The 20,070-nt window shown below is 31.3% G+C and overlaps 1 protein-coding gene across 1 annotated transcript in view; it reads left to right on the top strand.

Moving 5' to 3' along the window:
- Nucleotides 1-20,070, top strand: part of LOC122512727 — a 772,233-nt gene that overhangs the window by 325,736 nt on the left and 426,427 nt on the right. Inside the window, 1 exon segment of the mRNA XM_043628757.1 lies at nt 18,061-18,250. Within this exon segment, the coding sequence (XP_043484692.1) occupies nt 18,061-18,250 (190 nt within the window).

The raw sequence follows: 20,070 nt of genomic DNA, 5'->3' as shown, positions 1-20,070 counted from the left end.
ATCGAACCCCTAACCTAACGCACCGAAGACTTATACACTGACCACTACGCTACGCTCACATGGGAGTGCATAACGCAAAATGTATATTAAAGCTGCAACAGTCGGGCCAACCGTGGCCTAGAGTTCGGCCAACCAAGAAAGTTTAAGTCATTTAAACTGCATTCGACAAAGTTTTGCCAACCGTTGGGCCAACCGTGGCCCAGAGATCGGCCGACCAAGAAAGTTTAAGTCATTTAAACTGCATTTGACAAAGTTTTGACAACCGTTGGGCCAACCGTGGCCCAGAGTTCGGCCAACCAAGAAAAATCAAGTCAATTAAACTGCGTTTCACAAAGTTTTGCCCACCGTCGGGCCAACCGTGGCCCAGAGTTCGGCCAACCAAGAAAGTTTCAGTCATTTAAACTGCATTTGACATAGTTTTGCCAACCGTCGGGCCAACCGTGGCCCAGAGTTCGGCCGACCAAGAAAGTTTAAGTCAATGAAACTGCGTTTCTAGAGTTTTGCCAACCGTTGGGCCAACCGTTGGGCCAACCGTTGCACAGAATTCGGCCAACCGAAACTGAAAGTCTTTTAAACTACGTTTTGATGAGTTGTGCCAACCTTTGTCGCCAAAGTTGGCCCGACGGTTGGTTAAACTCTGCATTTACTGGTTGGCTTGCAAAGTCGGGCCAACTGTGGGCACTAGTACTTGCCAAAGTTGGGCAAACTCTGGCAACCAAAACTTCGCTTGCCAAAGTTAGGCCAACCTTCAAACTCTGGCGGCCAACCTAAATTCGCACCTGGGTCGCTGAATACGAATTTGAAGTCAAATTTCAAATTTTCAAAATGGCGGATGAACCTAAAAATATTTTTAAAAATTGATTAAATTTTCAAAAAAAAAATTTTTTTTTCAAATTTTTTTTAAAGAGGACCTAATTTTCTTTTCTATGTAATTTTACATTGACAAATTAATGAAATTGTGAAATAGAAGCAAATTTATTCAATTATTTTCTTTTAAAATGTAGTTGAAGTTCTGTTTACATTTACCCCGAGTTTTTGAATTCTCGGGGTAAATGTAAACACTTAATTATTTATTTACTAAATTGACGAAAATCAAAAATCAAAGTCAATTTTTGTTAGTGCATTAATAAGGAATAATTACATATTTTTGGTTGATTTTTAAATTTATTTTTATGCAAATGCGAGACAAAATACTGAAACAGTAAAACTTTGATTTTCAATCTTTTTTGCATTTAAAAATAACTTACACTATGGCATTGCCAATTGTCAAAATAAAATATTGGCAATACTCAGAACATCTTGTAGGTGAGCTGAGGTAAAAATATTGACGTCGTACTTATTTTTAAGTTTCTAAATTTACCTGAAACATCTACTGTTTACATTTACCCCTTGTTTACATTTACCCAAAATGACCCTATATTATATAATTATAAATAAATAAAATTATAATTGTGATTCAGCCGATGTTTGCAGAAAAGGTGTTCACTGTAATTTTATTTGAACATGTTTCTCATAACATTTTTACTTTTTATTATAATAATTTATCACAAGTGTGCAAGTTATATACAACTGCCTTTATTATTAAATAAAATTTACCGAATTTAGGTCTAGTTCCACAACTGTTTTAACCAAAGTTTAAGACGTTGAACTCGATCCAATTACCATTACTAAACAAAGTTCACCGACTTAAAGTTCGGTTAAAAAAAATTGTGGGATTTTCAATAATCGCATTAGAGAAAAACAAGTAGACATTTATTATTCTAAACAATAATTAAAATTAAAAGGTTTTTCAAATAATTTTAATAACTAATTTCAAACAACTTATTTCTTTAAAAAATTGGAAATGAAATTCATGGAAAAAATTACAAATGATGGGAATTTCTTTAATTTGAATTAAGAAATATTTTACTTTAGACGTATTTCAATTGAATTCTATTTTTAAAAAATTAGTAAGAATACATTATTTAAATGCTATTTGTTTTTTATTATAATTAAGAAGTAAAAAAAACTATCAGTAGATCAAAGCAATCTTTTCTTTCTTAAAGTCGATTATATTCTGCGTTGGCCTTTACAACGAATTAAAGCAATTGTTGTAAATATTTTTTTCTCCATCGACAGTCGTATAAATGCACCCTTATGGTGCATTTACACCCATTTTCAAAGCAGAACATTTAAAATGTATAATTTTTTAAAAATTAAAAAATAGTATATATATGATAAAATGGGAAATTACTTTTTACTTGGGATTTTCTAAACGAATCGTTTTATAAAACATATGTTTTGTGATTGGTGATAAAATAAATAAATATTGAATTTTATTGTGAAATGAATGTATTTTGGCAGTTGTGGAATTTACAAGTATTAAATTTTTATATTTGCAAATAATAAATAATATTGAATCTATATATATAAAGGTACTTGCTCAGCTCGCTGCTATCTGCGCTGGCAGCTGAGATGCTGAGACCTCTGCAGCCTGTATGTCTGTCTGCAGGTTGCCATGGTAACGTACAAGAGTAAGAGAGTCAGGAAATTCAAATTTATTACACCTTATTCTTTACTCTTATTTCTTCTGGCTGTGCAGGCCGACAGCCTGCAGAGCAGGGCCGTGCCGACGGTCTTGGAGGCCCCAGTGCAAAAAAACCAGGGGGCCCTCTTAAGGTGAAGGTTAACGGAAAAAAATATCATTACTTCAATTTTTTATATACTTTATAAGATACATTTTTAATATTACATATATTTTCTTAAATTATTTAATGTTGAATATAATTATTGAATTATTTATCACAAATTATCTGGAATCACAGAAACATCGCCAGTGTAGAAAAAGTTCTTTGAATCTTGCGTTACTACATCTAAAACGATTTTTTCCTTGATTTCATAGCGGCAAAATCGTCAATAAATTTTGTAAAATGACACAGAGAAAAATGGATATTAAGCTTTATTATCTAGATATTAATGGTCAACATCTGTGACAGTCAAATATGTAAACATCTTATATGTTCAAATTTAATATCTCAGATATTGGAATATCTGAGATATTAAACCATAACATCTACACTACCGTCCAAAAGTATCAAGACGATTATATTCGACTCTATGAAAAAACATGCCATCCTGATACTTTTAGACGGTAGTGTAGATGATATGCAGTAGCATCTTTTCTTAATATCTAGTATATTAAGATTTTTAATATCCACTTTTCTCAGTGTAATATGAGTGGATACCAAAGCATATATGTTTGCGCTTACGCAAAATATGACTGGAATTGTATTAAGGCGAAAACACAGCTCGTTGCCTGCTTGCAAGTGGATGGGACAAAGTGCACACATGAGAGAGCGATGAGAAAAATTTGAATTTTTTATCTCGCTTACTCTTATGCGCGTCCCTTGTGCTAGCTGCCCGCAGAAAGACAGGCAGTAGAGTTGTGTTTGCGCTTTTACATTGACAAAAGTTGATTGGATTCTTTATTTTATTTTTAGCAAAATTGTAAAACTAAAAAATCAATTTTTCATGTCGATTCTATAAAGACTTTATTTGGCATCGGGGGCTCCTGGCAGCTGGGGGCCCGGTGCACCGCACCGCCTGCACCTACGTCGTTACGGCCCTGCTGCAGAGGTCTGAATGCTCCCTTATTCTCATTGAACTTTGTCTGCATGCGTATACAGTAGCTCAGTTGTGCAAGTACCTTTAAGATTTTTGGACAACATTAAACACAAATTATGCTTGGAGTATAAATATAAAACGTTTAAAAATGCTTTATATTTCAAAAAATGTCAATTTTCAATTATATATAATAGGTTATATTCACATCTCAGGTTACGAATAAAATTTAATGTATGGATACACTAATAGAATATTTATAGGTATATTTATTCAAAAAATATCATTAGATCCAAAAAATACATAAATGTTAGATTCAATATTGTTTATTACTTGCAAATATAAAAATTTATTACTTACAAGTTGTTTAGCAATTACCAAAGTGCAATCAACTCACAATAAAGTTCAATGTTTACATACTTTTGTTACCGATCACAAAATATGTATTTTATATAACAATTCTTTGAGAAAAACGCACTTAATAATAAATTTCCCTTTTCTCATAAATATACTATTTTTTAAGTCTTAAAAAACTATACACTTTAAAATATTCGCTTTGCAAATGCATTTTCTTTTAGTAACTTTTTTATCTTACTACAGAGGTGTGAATTCACCCTTAAGTGGATTCTCGTGTCGTCGGTAAAATCGCACATCATAATAAATGCAATGGAAAATTAAAACACTTTATAATATTATTTAAGCAATAATTAAGTAAACAAATTAAAAAAATAAAATCTTTGACAAGTCATTTATTCAGCACATATTAATTTTTAAACACATTTTGTTGTGTGCTATATATGAACACAATCAAACTGACAGATTAACAGTACACATTTAATACTTTAATTATTAAAAAAACAACTGCATATTGTCCGGATTCTGACAAATTGCAGGTAGTTTCTCTTCCTCTGTATATTTTCAAGTTTTTATAAACACAATTATTCACAGTCAAAGAAAAATAGTAAGGCGCCATCTCGTTGTGTAGTTGGAAGTAAAATATTCTGTTGCCGATAATTCTACTGTAAGACACTAACACACTTACACTTCTTTATTGATTATTATTTCGTTTATGACACCACTCACATTTTTTCATTATTCTTACAAAAAAAGTGCTTATTGGTAATTTTATTTCATAAACAGCAACTATATATTATTATTGTATAAGTGTATAGTCTTTAACAAGTAAGCACATTAATTTTACACTTTTTTTAAAATAAGTTTTCAAACGATATTTAATCAAATCTTGACTGACAACTTTTTATTTAATTATTTTGACATTAAAAACAAACTAATCTATTAATTTTAATGTATACAAATGTTCCTATTAACCTCCTTTTCAATGTTTTATGTTCAAATTTACAATATTTATTGTTTTCTATAGTTTTATTAACAAAGCCGTGAAAGTCCGCGAAAATTCCGTGAGTTCACAGAATTCTCACGGGAACCAGTCCGCTAGGGAAGCCCTGGCACTAGCGAATTTTAAGAGGATGAGTGATATGCGTATAGGTTAAGTTGAGTTTAGGTTGAGTTTTGTTAATGTGGGTTATGAACGGCGTTATAGTTTAAGAAATTTTGTATTTGGGTGATTCTCCGTCCGCGTAGCGCATGATTTGGTTTATGAAATTAAAAAAAATATATTTTATTGTTATGGTTATTATTAATATATTTTTTTGAAGATAAAGGCTCCAAAAAGAAAAATCCATAGCGGGCCGAAAAAATTGTTTATAATTTTTGTTGTAAACAAGTACAGTAATTAACAAATTCACTGTTTGGACAGGTTCCGTCAAAAAAAATTTTGCGTAAACCCATTAACACCTGAAACCTCTAAAAATTTGTGTTTAATTAAAGATTTAATTTCATATACTGAAAATTCTCCCTGCAAGTAACTAAAGTGTTTTTTTATGTTTTCAGGGTCGCTCTACAAGATTCTGTGCTCAGATTTTAAATTTATTGAAAAGAAAATTAAATATGGCAACTTTTGTGCATCAAATTGCAAAAAAAATAAAAAAAATTTTTTTTAAATAATTATTTCTTACTGAAAACATTTTTTTCACACGAATATAAGTGTCAGAATTGAGCAAAAACTTATTAAACTTTCAAAATATGCAATAGCGGAAATAAAAAACAAAATAGCGGCTACAAAATGGCGCTAATTTGGGAAAAAAAATTTATCAATTCTTTTTATGGTGCACCGATATTTACCATGGCTATGAAATGAAATAGAACTTAGTGTTTATATGTTTTTGAGGTCGCTCATGACGAATATATAATCGGATTTTCAAAATTCAAAATGGCGGATCCAATATGGCGGACAAAAATGATTTAAATTTACAAAATTCGCTTGAAACTTGTTTCTTAGGGGTTTTTGAGGTCGCTGATTATGAATCATTGTCTGGTCTTCATGGATTTTTTTAAACACGCTCCAAAACGATAACCAATCTTTAATATTTCCTTTGAATTATGGTAGTTCAATGGGAGGAAGTTTTAGCGTCTTCCTCATAGTTGAAACGTGTTGATCCATTATACTTGATGCTCGGACTGTGTGTATTTCTCCTACTCCTTTAACTGATAACTTTGCTTTTAAATATGTCGTTCGATATTCATCGTCCGACTCCATTTCTCTTTCTATCTGTTCCTCTGTGGCGTCTGATGCAAAAAATAATTTAAGGTAATGAGCGTGGACTTCATTTAACTCCGTCATTCTTGATTCTAATAATTGGAAGGCAACTATTTTCTCATCTCCGGAACCCGATATCACTTTCGTATCAAAAGCATTGTATGCTCTGGTAAACGCGGTTCGCAAAGATTTTCTTTGCCTTTTGACGGCGTCCATATTGTCACTGAACTTTTCACAAACACTTAAATTTATCACCACTTAAACACTTAATCCTCCAAGTCCTGTCACGGTCGCCATAAAGTTTGGAACTTGGCGAGGTTTAAATAAATCGGAACAGATATTAAATACAAAATCACAAAGCTATTTATTATGAAGAAATACAAACAGAAACTATAATCTTTTACTTCGTTTTAGCGCGAGCATCGTATCATTACTAACTACATGTGCGATCTTTTCTCTTGAATTTTGTTATCGCGCCTTTATACAGGTTTGTCTCCTTGTCGTTTTGGGGACTACTTTTAACTACACATGTGTATATATTATCAAATTCTAACAGGTTGAACAATATTATAGCGTAAATCTCATTTAAAAATTATTATTATTTATGGAAATTTATGGAAATTTTCGCGATAATTCATAAAAATATGTAAAGTTTAAATTATTATTAAAAATTACACTATTATGATTAAAAATCACTAAATTTAATAGTAATTTATGGAAATTTATAGAAAGTTGTGCGGCAACGAACAGTAAATTGTTGCAAAATAAGTAATTAAGAAAAAAAATTTTGGAAATATGTGGAAATGTATGGAAATTTATTCGGTAATTTATAGAAATTTATGCTGTAATTTATAGAAATTAATTTTATTACTCATTATTTACCTGAAATAAAAATCTTCGTTACACTTATGAGTGCTTTAGTGACATAGTTAAATACAGAAAAGCCTTACTATGAAAAAGTGATTAGACCATGACGCACAAGAAAAACTAATTTTTTAAACAAATTATTATCGATTTCCAAAATTGTTTTCCCACGTCTTTTGTTTTGACTTACTTTATACTAATAAACTTGTTTTGAGGTAAAATATAAATAATTATTCATTTTATTGCAAATATGCGATGATTGGACTATGACGATTCTGTGATTCCCTATGCAACTTTTATGCTTATAACACATATAAAACAGAAAAAAAAATTTTTTTAATTAATTTCTTTTTTAGTAATTTACTTAGGAGAGTTTATTAATGCTTTTTATTAATGTTAAGTAATTTTTCGATTTGATTCTTTATGTAAATTATTCAATTTAACAAAGTGATTAGACCATGACGCGAAAACGGGGAACACGAAATATCTACAAAAATATTTAAAAATAAATTTTTTTCCACATGTGTTTTCTTTTTTCAATTCTACTAACTTAGACAATAAGAAAATGTCAATATTCATTATATTTATTATTATATTTTACTAAAAAAATAACATAGTGGGGACTAATTGGACCATAACGTTTTGGCACCTTAAAACAAAATTTTTAAGAAGGGGAGACTGGGGTAAACCCGCTTACTTTTTTCAGATCGGTAAAAATCTAGGAAATTATTCTCTAAATCCAAGTTAATTTATATCATTTGAAAGCTTATAATTTCTACTAAAAAATAAAAAAGATTTTTTGATTTATCTTATTTAGATTTACTTTGAGAAACTTTTTAATACACATATACCAAATTTGGAAATTACAATTTTCCAGGGTAAACCCGATCACTTTATCTTTTCAAGATGAAACAGTTTTATTTTTTAAATATTAAAATTCGTCTTATTCCCGTCTTTAGTATGATTTATTATTGATAAACTATGAGTTCTATAAACAATTCTATAAACAACAAATTGGTTTAATAAATAATGAATACAGGTTTCATGAATTACAACTATGGATTTAAATAATGTTATATTTTATTAAGAGAAAATGAAATGTAGTTACAATTTTTATTTTAACAAGTCATAAATTGTGTTATTGTTAAAATATAATACGTGAAATTATTTTATTCTAAATTAAAAATTTAAAACTAAGTGAGCGGCTTTACCCCGAGTGTATTCCTCACATTTCAGAATAAATTTAATTAAATCTTTTTGAAATAAGACAAAACTATATATGTACTTCAAAGAAGGATATCCAATAGCAACAACAAAAATTTGCCAAATAAATTAAGACTCAAAAATGATGATCGAAAAACTTACAAATCCAAAAAACGTTTTTTTCTGACACCTCTAAAAACATTTGACCGTCTCTGAATCTATGTTGAATTCATGAATGTGACGGCAGGCCTAAATTCACATGTATTCCGCTAGTCTGCTAGAGTAAAATCTACATTACCAGAAACTCACTAGATGCTATAGCGCGGTAAAATACATATCACATTCAAATTAATTCATCTTTACTTAAACAAGTATTTTCTTTTATAAAATAATTTAGATGAATTTGTGTCTGAAATAAATGTATCTACTTTTCGATAGAAATAATTGCTACACTCAAAAATAAAAGTTTATGACTTCGAAAAATACAATTAGGTTATAATCTCGGAAAAACAGAAAATGTCACGCAGTCTACAAAAAATAATATAATAAAAGGATTAACAAATATCTAAATTGTCTTCTTAAAGAAAAACTTTTACTTCCAAAAAACTGGCAAAACCTAGCATGTGGTAATCATAAAATAACGACCATCGGATTTAGGTCCCAACCGAGCCTCTGCAATAAAAAAGGGATGTATACCTCCTTTGGGAAAAACCCATGAGTAATGCTAAAAACTTTCAAGAGAAAGTTGCGTTTTTATACTTAAATATAATTTCATTTTTAGATTAATTGAATGTTTGTCAATTAGTATGTAACCACAAGTACAACTGTTTATTAAATGATACCTCCAGTAAACTTGATTCAATATCTATAAATTTGACAAATGTGTGCATCACAACTAATGTAATTTCGTCAACGTTGAATCAAATTACTAATGTAATTTGATTAATCATAATTTTACAAATGTTAATTTGTACTATTTAGGATATTATTATTATTGATATTTTGTTGATATCGGATACAAATTATTTTGTATAAGTATGAATGAATTAAACCATTGTAGTTTTCGCAAGGACTCGAACTAGTCACATGGATACTCGTAGGAGGGGATAGTTCATCCCCTCTACTCGAAGGAGCTAAGGACCTCATGGGACCAGAGGACCTCAACTACAAACCAGATACTTCCGAGCACTCTTTGAGTAAATTGAGACGTAATCAATTACTCCTTGTAAACCTCGACGAACTAACTTTATCATTAAAGCATCTACCTTGAACAAACTTAAGTTGTTATTTCATTTAAAGTAACATTTGAATTTCCCACCATTTTACAGGGTACACTTGTGTTTATTTGAGAGTTTTCGAATCAATTAACTTTTCTTACAAAAATAAAGGTTACTACCACAAAGGTGGGACGTGACAATTTTTGGTGACAGCGGTGTCTCTCAAACCTGTAAAGTGATAAATAAACAATTGTTTAAATGAACGGTCGGTAGCTTACGTGAACAATTTGACTAGTGCAGTACCGAAGTTCAAATAGTGCGGAAAATTCAAAATTTTATTGTGACATTCTTTGATACAACTTTCAACTTTGAAGTTTGAACAGTTAATAACTTGTAAAGTGAAGTCACATTCATTCAAAATAAAATATAAACTGTTTTTGTGTGTGCCCTCTTAAAAGAAACTTTGATCAATATTTTACGGACATTTTAAAAAACTTGTGATGTGTATAAATTGTGTTAAGCCTCGATCTTCTTCCAAGAGTTTTTGACGTGGTTTTTTTACTCTGGGAGCAAAGTGGTATTGCCAATTGTACCAAAGATTGAAAACGGTTAGTGCAGGACCACGTAGTAATCCCTCTTAACCGTCGGCAAAATATATTTCCTGTACGGAATCATACGCTGATTATATTGAAGGACCTCTTCTTTTCGCTATAACAAGGATCAGGATGCTGATTGGAATGCAGTTCTACTCAACAATATTTCAACAAAACTTCCTGTGACTAGCGAGCCTTGAACTGTGTGTGTATATGTATTGGTAGTGCATTTTATTTTAGTATAATACACCAAAAAACATATCTACAACTGTAAGTCAAAAGGAAAAATTAATATTTTTATTATTATTTGTATTTCGTTATTTTCGATATTTCGTTCTGTCAAACCGTTCAAATTAATATATACAAATGATCTCGCAACTATTTACTAAAATAGAATTCGGAAGGTTTTAAAAAAAAAAAAAAAAAAAAAAAAAAAAAAAAAAAAAAAAAAAGTTGGTTGTATAACGTTTAATTAATATATTTATTGTAAAAATAAAAATCAAGAATTTATTATAAAATAATTTTTCTTCTTAAAAATTTCATCATGCCGCGAGTTACGAGATCTAGAGCAAAAAGTACCTCTGTTAGAAATAAAAATAATTCAAGAAAACAAGACCGGGATCATAGAATTTTGCAACGTAGAAATGTAGAAATGGAAGAAATTCCACAAAATCAAAATACAATTGTTCAATTACAAGGAAGCGGGAGTGACTGGAGTGCTTCACACTCAACAAGATCTGATAATGTTAACCCCATTTTCGGAATAACTAATAATATTAATGCCAACATATCGACTTCCTTGCAATCTACAGGATCTCTCGCATCGATTGCGGGGACGATGAATCCGACTACAATACCCAAAGTAGTCGAAAACATTATTCCTTCTTTCGATGGCAGTAATCTGTCTGTGAAAATGTTTATAGACCATTGCAAGGCGGCCGTTATGATGGTAAACCCGCAAGATTTGCCATGTTTGACAATGTTAATTAGGACAAAAATCGTAGGAGAAGCCCGGAAGTACATCCAAGACAGAATTGGAATGAGTTTAGAGGAAATTTTAAAAACTATGGAGCAGATATACTCTAGTCACGAAGACGTGGGTGAATTATGTCAAAAACTCGGTAATATTAAAAGAAACGCGGGTGAATCCGTCCCCGAATATGGTGGGCGTGTTCATCAAATTTTAAATAAAATAATTTCTAAAACTCTAGAAACTATGCCTAACGAGAAAGGCATAGGTCGTTGTGAAGCTTATAAAGATACTGCTATCGGTAATTTCATTCGCGGTTTAGACAAAGAAATATTTTTACAGTTAAACGGAAAACCACTTTCTGACTTGGATGAAGCTATATCTCAGGCTACTCAACTCGACGTCACTCTTCAGAGTTGGAAAAGAGCAAATAGCGATTTTAATGAATGTAATAAAAATGAAACGAACGATAATAATTCTAATTGTAAAAATAAATCCGTTCCACAAAAAAGAGTAGCACATTTGCAGGCAAAATCTACAGATTCTAAACGTCATAAAAGTAATAATGTTCAATGTCATTCATGTAAAAAATACGGACACTATAAGCGCGATTGTAAAAATTCAGGAAAATCAGAACAAAATGAAGATTCAGAAAAACTAATGTGTTATTATTGTCAAAGGGATGGTCATAAATCAGTAAATTGTTTTTTAAAAAAGAAACACGATAAAGAGAGAAATCACGTCGCGAATTTAAAATCAAATAAAACGAAACAAAAAAACGAGACATCGGACGATCAGAGCGGGGAAACGTCGTCCAAAAGTCGAAAAATTTTCCCCATAAGCGAATCCTCCTCTGCTCCCGGGACGAAGAACAACCAGCCCCAACAATAGAAATAGAGAGTAAATTTTTTATTGACGGGAAATTAAAATTTATGATAGATACGGGGGCCAGCGTAAATATTATAAAGGTAAACGTTCTAAACCCTTCGGTAGAATTAAATAAAAATCGTGTATTTAATTTAGTTGGAATTGGAAATGACATGATATCGACTCTGGGCGAAATTAAATTATTAATTAAAGGACACGAAACAGCTTTTCAAATTGTCGATAAGGATTTTCCAATTCAACAGGAAGGTATTTTAGGCACACCCTTTTTACGCCAACAAGGCGGAGTTCTAAATTTTATCGATGACTGTCTTCACTTGGGGAAGGATGATATTCCTTTGATATCAAATTCCCATATTAAATTACCAGCGAGAACAAAAATATCACGGATATTATCGATCAATTGGGAGGTGCAAAATACTTCTCAATCTTTGACCTCGCTAAAGGTTTTTATCAAATTCCATTAGATGCAGAATCAATACCGAAAACTGCTTTTTCCGGTCCATTTGGACATTACGAGTTTACTCGTATGCCTTTTGGCTTGAAAACAGCTCCCAACACCTTTCAAAGACTAATGGATCAAGTACTCTCTGGATTGCAAGGTACTGAACTTTTTGTGTATATGGATGACGTCATCATATACGCAAATTCCATTGAAGAGCATACTCGAAAATTAAAATCATTGCTTGGTAGATTAAAAACAGCTGGCCTCGCTCTTCAGCCAGATAAATGCTATTTTCTACGTCGCGAGATTGCTTATCTCGGTCACGTAATTTCAGAAAATGGCGTGAAACCTGATCCGCAAAAAATTGTTGCTGTCAAAGAATTCCCAATTCCTAAAAACAAAAAAAATGTTAAACAGTTTTTGGGACTTGTTGGATATTACCGTAGGTTTATCTCAGAATTCGCAAAAATTGCTAAACCACTCACTCACCTTCTGAAAAATGATGTAGATTTTCACTGGGACGATTCGCATAAAGAAGCTTTCGAAGTTCTTCGCGACAAAATATCGTCTCAGCCTATTTTGCAATATCCAGACTTCTCGAAACCTTTTGTTCTCACCACCGATGCTTCACAATATGCTCTGGGCGGAGTACTCAGTCAAGGTCCTATAGGTCAAGATCTGCCCATTGCATATGCGTCCAGAACTCTGCAAAAAGCGGAAATTAATTACTCTACTATAGAGAAAGAGTTATTGGCAATAGTTTTCTGTGTTAAAGCATTTCGACCGTATTTATATGGTAGAAAGTTTACACTTGTTACGGACCATCGTCCTCTCGTATGGTTGCATAACCTCAAAGATCCCATTTCACGTTTGGCAAGATGGAGAATAAAATTGAGCGAATACGATTACGACATACAATACAAACCTGGTAAAATTAATGCAAACGCGGACGCTCTTTCTAGAAATCCGTATGATGTTGCAAGTAAAAATGTAAATATGATTAATATTGTGGAAAATTATAATTTAAATGAATTTTCAATCATGGAAGAAAAATTAGTTGAATCGTGCTTTTTCATGAAATCTGAAATCACTTTGAATGAAAATGTGTTGCACAATGGTGATCATGTTTTGGGTGGCGCAAACCTTCCGGAAGTGGCCGTTTGTAATGTTGTTGTTGATTGTGGGGATCCCCGGGACACTGTGAAGGACTCTCGGAGTCCGGGTTGTGTTAGCGTAAACCTTCATGAGGTAGCTGAGCGTGGTGTAAAACCTGTAGAAGTTGCTGGAAAGATGAACGTCCAGGAACCAGTTGATACCTCGAATGAAAATTGGTGGTATCAATTGTGGGGACAGACATGCTTTAGGAGGCAAGATGCTTCCACACCTCGGCGTGGAAATCAACTTGCCTCAGTTGTTTTAGAATCTGGCGATATCGTCGAGATTAAAATGGCTGAATCCAGCAATGGTGAAAGCAAAATTCACAGTGTCAGTATCAATGAAAAAGATCACCGTGCACGTGAAAATGATAATGTTCAAGTTTTGTACATTAGCAAAGTGAATGGCGAAGCTACTCCTGATCAAAGTAGTGGAACCTGTTTCAATTCATGTGAAAGTCGAGAAAAGGAATTAGCAATGATTTTACATAAGTCAAGACCGTTGATGGTTGTGACCAATGCTTGCATTTCGTATAGTAAGGACAAGTTGTCAATGGGTAAGAGCCATGTGGTTCATTTTTTGGCAAGCGATGGTAAATTGGATTCGCCAACGAGTCGCGAATTAATTGAAAGTAAAATATTGCAATCTGAAACTTTGAAAAACGAAAATTTAAATGTTGGTGAAGTAATTGTATTTGCTCAAAACAATCGATATATTTTCCATGTGATAGTAAAAAACAAGTCGACTGACAAAGCTCACTTAAACACAATTTCAAAATCAATTTTAGCACTTAAAAATGCTATGAATTCTTTGAATGTCGATACAGTACGAATCTCTCGTAATGGGAACAATTTAAATGAAATCTCGTGGATATCAGTTGAAAAATTAATTCTTCAACATTTTTCTAACACTGATATAAAAATAATGATTTGCTCAGGAGAAATAGTTACCCCTCAAACTAATGAAAGAGAAAAAATTATAAAAGAATTTCATGAATCAACAACAGGAGGTCACAAAGGTGTCTCGAAAACGTATTGGCGTATTCGGTCAATTTATTTTTGGTCAGGTATGAAAGTTGAAATACAAAAATTCATAAAAAAATGTACAAACTGCCAGCGTAATAAAATTATTCGCACGAGTTTGAGACAACCCATGCGAATAACGGATACGCCAAAACAACCCTTTGAAAAAATTCAAATCGACATCGTCGGGCCATTGCCCGTGACCCCCCGCGGAAATCGTTATATTCTGACTATTCAATGCAATTTTTCTAAATATTCAGATGCGATAGCTTTGAAAACTATCGATTCTGTAACTATTGCTCATGCCTTAGCAGAACAATTTATCGCCAGATACGGTTGTCCCATGGTCATACATACCGATCAAGGCAGAAACTTTACAAGTAAAGTCCTTCTCACATTTTGCAAAATTTTCGGAATAGAAAAAATCCAATCCACTGCATATCATCCGCAATCTCTTGGATCACTCGAACGTAGCCATCAAACACTTGTTGAATATCTTCGACAATTTGGAGATGCACAAAATTGGGATGAATGGCTTCGGTTTGCCATTTTTTCCTACAATACACAAATCCATGAATCAACCGGTTTTGCACCATATACATTGGTTTTCGGTAGAGAAGCTACAATTCCATCCAGCTTCGCCACATCATCTCCCGATCCAACGTATGTCCAGTATCTCAAAGATATGTTTCACAAGCTTGATAACACGCAAGCTCTTGCAAGAGACAGAATCGAAGAAGCTAAAAAAAGGTCCAAAAATTATTACGATCGTAGAACAAGCGGTGTTCAATTTAAAAAAGGAGATATTGTTAATGTAAAAATAAATGTTCGGAACGATAAAAAATTCGATTCTTTCTTCGAAGGACCTTATAAAATTGACGAAATGTTAGGTTCCCTGAATGCCAGAATTTTTAACGAACAAACAGGTAAAAACAAAATTGTTCATTTAGACCAATTAAGATTAGCACAATAACGTAATGTAAATTAACAAAAAATACTTCATTACTGTCATAATAGTATACAAAAAAAAAAAAAAAAAAAGTTATTTTAAACATTTTATGTTTAAATAACGTTATAAGTTTTAATTAAATTCGGAAAAAATTTGGTCGTATAAAATAATTTTATAAAAATTTAATTAATTTCAATATGTAATGCATTAATTATAACGTAAAGGTTAAAATCAATTATCACGAGAGTAAAATAAATCAAACAATAATAAACAAATGAAAAACCATACATACTGATAAATGTATAAGTTACATGTACTCTTCAGTCTCGACTCGAACCTAGAAAATAAATATTAACACAAAGAAAATTTTCTCTTACTATATGCTTGCAATATAAATAAAAGATAATTTATATACTTATCTAAAAATAACGATTATCTTCGAGTTCTGGATTTTCTTTTCCTTTTACATATCGCGTGTTGTCAAAATAATGTAAAATCATAACCTCTGAATTTGAATTGTCACTTTACACATTATTATCAAGTGTATATTATACATGTAAATAAAACAGGGATACTACTTGATTAAATAATATTAAAGGTAAATAAACTGTTATTGTTATTTTGTAAAGAAAATGATGTTTCTCTTTCAACACCTTTTCTTTGTGTAAAAGGGGAGGTGTGACGGCAGGCCTAAATTCACATGTATTCCGCTAGTCTGCTAGAGTAAAATCTACATTACCAGAAACTCACTAGATGCTATAGCGCGGTAAAATACATATCACATTCAAATTAATTCATCTTTACTTAAACAAGTATTTTCTTTTATAAAATAACTCAGATGAATTTGTGTCTGAAATAAATGTATCTACTTTTCGATAGAAATTATTGCTACACTCAAAAATAAAAGTTTATGACTTCGAAAAATACAATTAGGTTATAATCTCGGAAAAACAGAAAATGTCACGCAGTCTACAAAAAATAATATAATAAAAGGATTAACAAATATCTAAATTGTCTTCTTAAAGAAAAACTTTTACTTCCAAAAAACTGGCAAAACCTAGCATGTGGTAATCATAAAATAACGACCATCGGATTTAGGTCCCAACCGAGCCTCTGCAATAAAAAAGGGATGTATACCTCCTTTGGGAAAAACCCATGAGTAATGCTAAAAACTTTCAAGAGAAAGTTGCGTTTTTATACTTAAATATAATTTCATTTTTAGATTAATTGAATGTTTGTCAATTAGTATGTAACCACAAGTACAACTGTTTATTAAATGATACCTCCAGTAAACTTGATTCAATATCTATAAATTTGACAAATGTGTGCATCACAACTAATGTAATTTCGTCAACGTTGAATCAAATTACTAATGTAATTTGATTAATCATAATTTTACAAATGTTAATTTGTACTATTTAGGATATTATTATTATTGATATTTTGTTGATATCGGATACAAATTATTTTGTATAAGTATGAATGAATTAAACCATTGTAGTTTTCGCAAGGACTCGAACTAGTCACATGGATACTCGTAGGAGGGGATAGTTCATCCCCTCTACTCGAAGGAGCTAAGGACCTCATGGGACCAGAGGACCTCAACTACAAACCAGATACTTCCGAGCACTCTTTGAGTAAATTGAGACGTAATCAATTACTCCTTGTAAACCTCGACGAACTAACTTTATCATTAAAGCATCTACTTTGAACAAACTTAAGTTGTTATTTCATTTAAAGTAACATTTGAATTTCCCACCATTTTACAGGGTACACTTGTGTTTATTTGAGAGTTTTCGAATCAATTAACTTTTCTTACAAAAATAAAGGTTACTACCACAAAGGTGGGACGTGACAAAACTAAACGAAAGTTCGTTAATATAAGTTGAATGTTAAGTATTATTCACCGTACCAATATCTCCATCTTAAGTTGAGTTCATAGCGTTAAATCGCTAGTGAGCGGGTTTACCCCAGTCTCCCCTAAAATCATAAACTTTTAAATGAAAACGACTATAGACTTTTATTTGTTATCATGGAAATAAGTTATCCACGTTGAATTTATTAGAATTATATGAAACTGATTTATTAAAAAACATGAGGGACATTAAATTGTGCGCTACGCGGAGAATCACCCATTTATAGAATAAGTTGACTTGTGTATGTACTTTGGAGTCTCGAACCCTGCCTATTGCAGGGAGAGTAAATAAACACATATAGTTATATTTAATGCAATATTCCTTATTTATAGATTTTAAACTGTTAACATATTTAAAATGATTTCATATCTGAAACCTTTTTAAGAATTTCGTATGTACATAGAAATTATGAATAAGTTTATTCCCTTGAAAAGAAATTTTAAAAGAACTTTGAAATTTCGAATCTATTAGGAGAAATATATAAAATTTAAAAGAAAATGATTGTTTAGGCATTTTTATTAAACACTTAATTACAAAAAATGGTTTTAATTAAATGAACAATTAAATGAAATTAATTATCATTGTTTAATTATTTGTAAAACATAAATTACTTAACATTTTTAGCGACGTCAATCCAAATACGACTGAAGTACTATTGGAATTATTTGATCACGTAAATAAGTCGAACAGATTTTTAGGTTTGGGAATTGTAGGAGTAGAAGAATTGTTGGTGAATCCTAGTCAAAGGCAAATTATTCCTCTTCAAGGAAAACCTTACGAAGAGGACGAAATAAGTGGAATACTGACTGTTGAGGTGCGTTCAGTTTATAATAAATTGAATTTTTTACTAATCATCCTTTATCAGATATTTACTTTATTTTATATTTCAACTTTTTCTAAAATTATTCTGCTTTACTTCAATAAATTAATTACTAATTCATTAATATACGAGCAATCAAAATCTAAACCTATTTTAAACACAGGATATTGTGCAAAATCATTATTTTATGTCAAAGATCATCAGGAGTAAGACCCTTTGGTACAATCTATTTAGATAGATAAATAAATCTTTATTGGGTTACAAATTAACCATACTAAAATAAAATCTACATAATAGAAATATAACATTATTGGGTTACAAATTACCCATACTAAAATAAAATTTACATAATAGAAATATAAAATAAACAGAACTGTTGGAATTACAACGATAATTATAAACATCAATGTTAGAAATGAATCTTAAAGGAAAATTGTGTGGAAAGGAAAACCAGGTAAATGAATTACCTGTGTCCCACTATTTCCTGTAAGTTCCAACAAGAACGATTACACAAACCGAAGTTAAAAATTCTCTGCATTTAGTCATTAAGTTTTTCTAGCATTTTTAAGAAAATTTTAGCAAAATTTTATAGCGTATCCTATAAAGCTGTAACCGTTAGAGAAGGTTATTTACTGTAGGTATAGATGTTGATACACGCGCTTATTATACTTTAGTAACTATAATTATTGCTGTTCCAACGGGAATTAAGGTATATAGTTGATTAGCAGCTATAATAGGAGTTAAAGTATATTTTAGGGTAATAATGATGTGAGTTATTGGGTTTAATATCTTGTTTGCTTTGGGGGGAATAACAGGAGTAACATTATCAAATTTTTCACTTGATATAGTGATACATGATACTATTTATGCTGTAGCTCATTTTCAAGAAACAAACCAGTTGACTAAACCACTTACGCCCCTTATCCGAAGATCCGGAGCGAGCCAGAGTTAACAATATTATCAGGCACTGTCTTGGAAACCGAGAATCGCTCATCCTAGAAATTTTTTCAATCCCTTCGAAAAATTTGTAGAACATATAAAAAAAATGTTTTACACTTAAGTTTCCTCCATTTCTAAATATAACAATTTTTGTTTTTGCGACATTAACATCCACACAATATTTTTTATAATATTTCCGTAAGGCCTTGATTTGTCCTCCCAATTTTATCGGAGTTTCAGACAGTCAGTACATAAGCAAGGACCAAGATTTTAACGACACTAGTTATAGAGAGACCTCTTCAATCCTTTACCCTTAAAAATTTCTCTAGATCAAATCAAAATCGAAAATAAATAACAAACACAATTTGTTGCTTCTTCCATTGTCTTAATACTAGCTACTGCCTCCTTATAAAAGTCTTTAATCATATTTATAAACTTGGTACTAACTCCTGCCTTATGAAATTTAGACCATAATGAATCGTGAAATCAAACATAGACTACTCTTCTAGGATGCCATAAATGAATTTGAATTGTTGACAGTAAACGAAACAAATTATCTACAAACTCTCTATCACTTCAGTGGCCAAAGGCATTATTGGAACCCTTCTTACCTGCAGCTTTAAGGTACTACTACACTTTAGAATTTTAAAAAAATGTTATTTTTTTATTGTATTTTTTAACTCCTTATGACTTCAAAAAACACCTCCTAAAGTATTTATAACCAATTGTAAAAAATAAAAGTAAATTTTTCAAAAAATATTCAATTAATGTAAAAAGTCATTGACAAATTAAGTAAGTCTTTAAAGGGATGGTGGGGTCCAGCTTTTTGTTACGACCAGTAGAAATATTGGTGCTAATGTGTGTAACAGTGTCTG

This window comes from Leptopilina heterotoma, unplaced genomic scaffold, assembly GCF_015476425.1.
Source record: "Leptopilina heterotoma isolate Lh14 unplaced genomic scaffold, ASM1547642v1 Lhet_125, whole genome shotgun sequence".
Classification (NCBI taxonomy): domain Eukaryota; kingdom Metazoa; phylum Arthropoda; class Insecta; order Hymenoptera; family Figitidae; genus Leptopilina; species Leptopilina heterotoma.
Note: the sequence above shows the minus strand (reverse complement) of the source record. Positions and strands in the feature narration are given on the sequence as shown.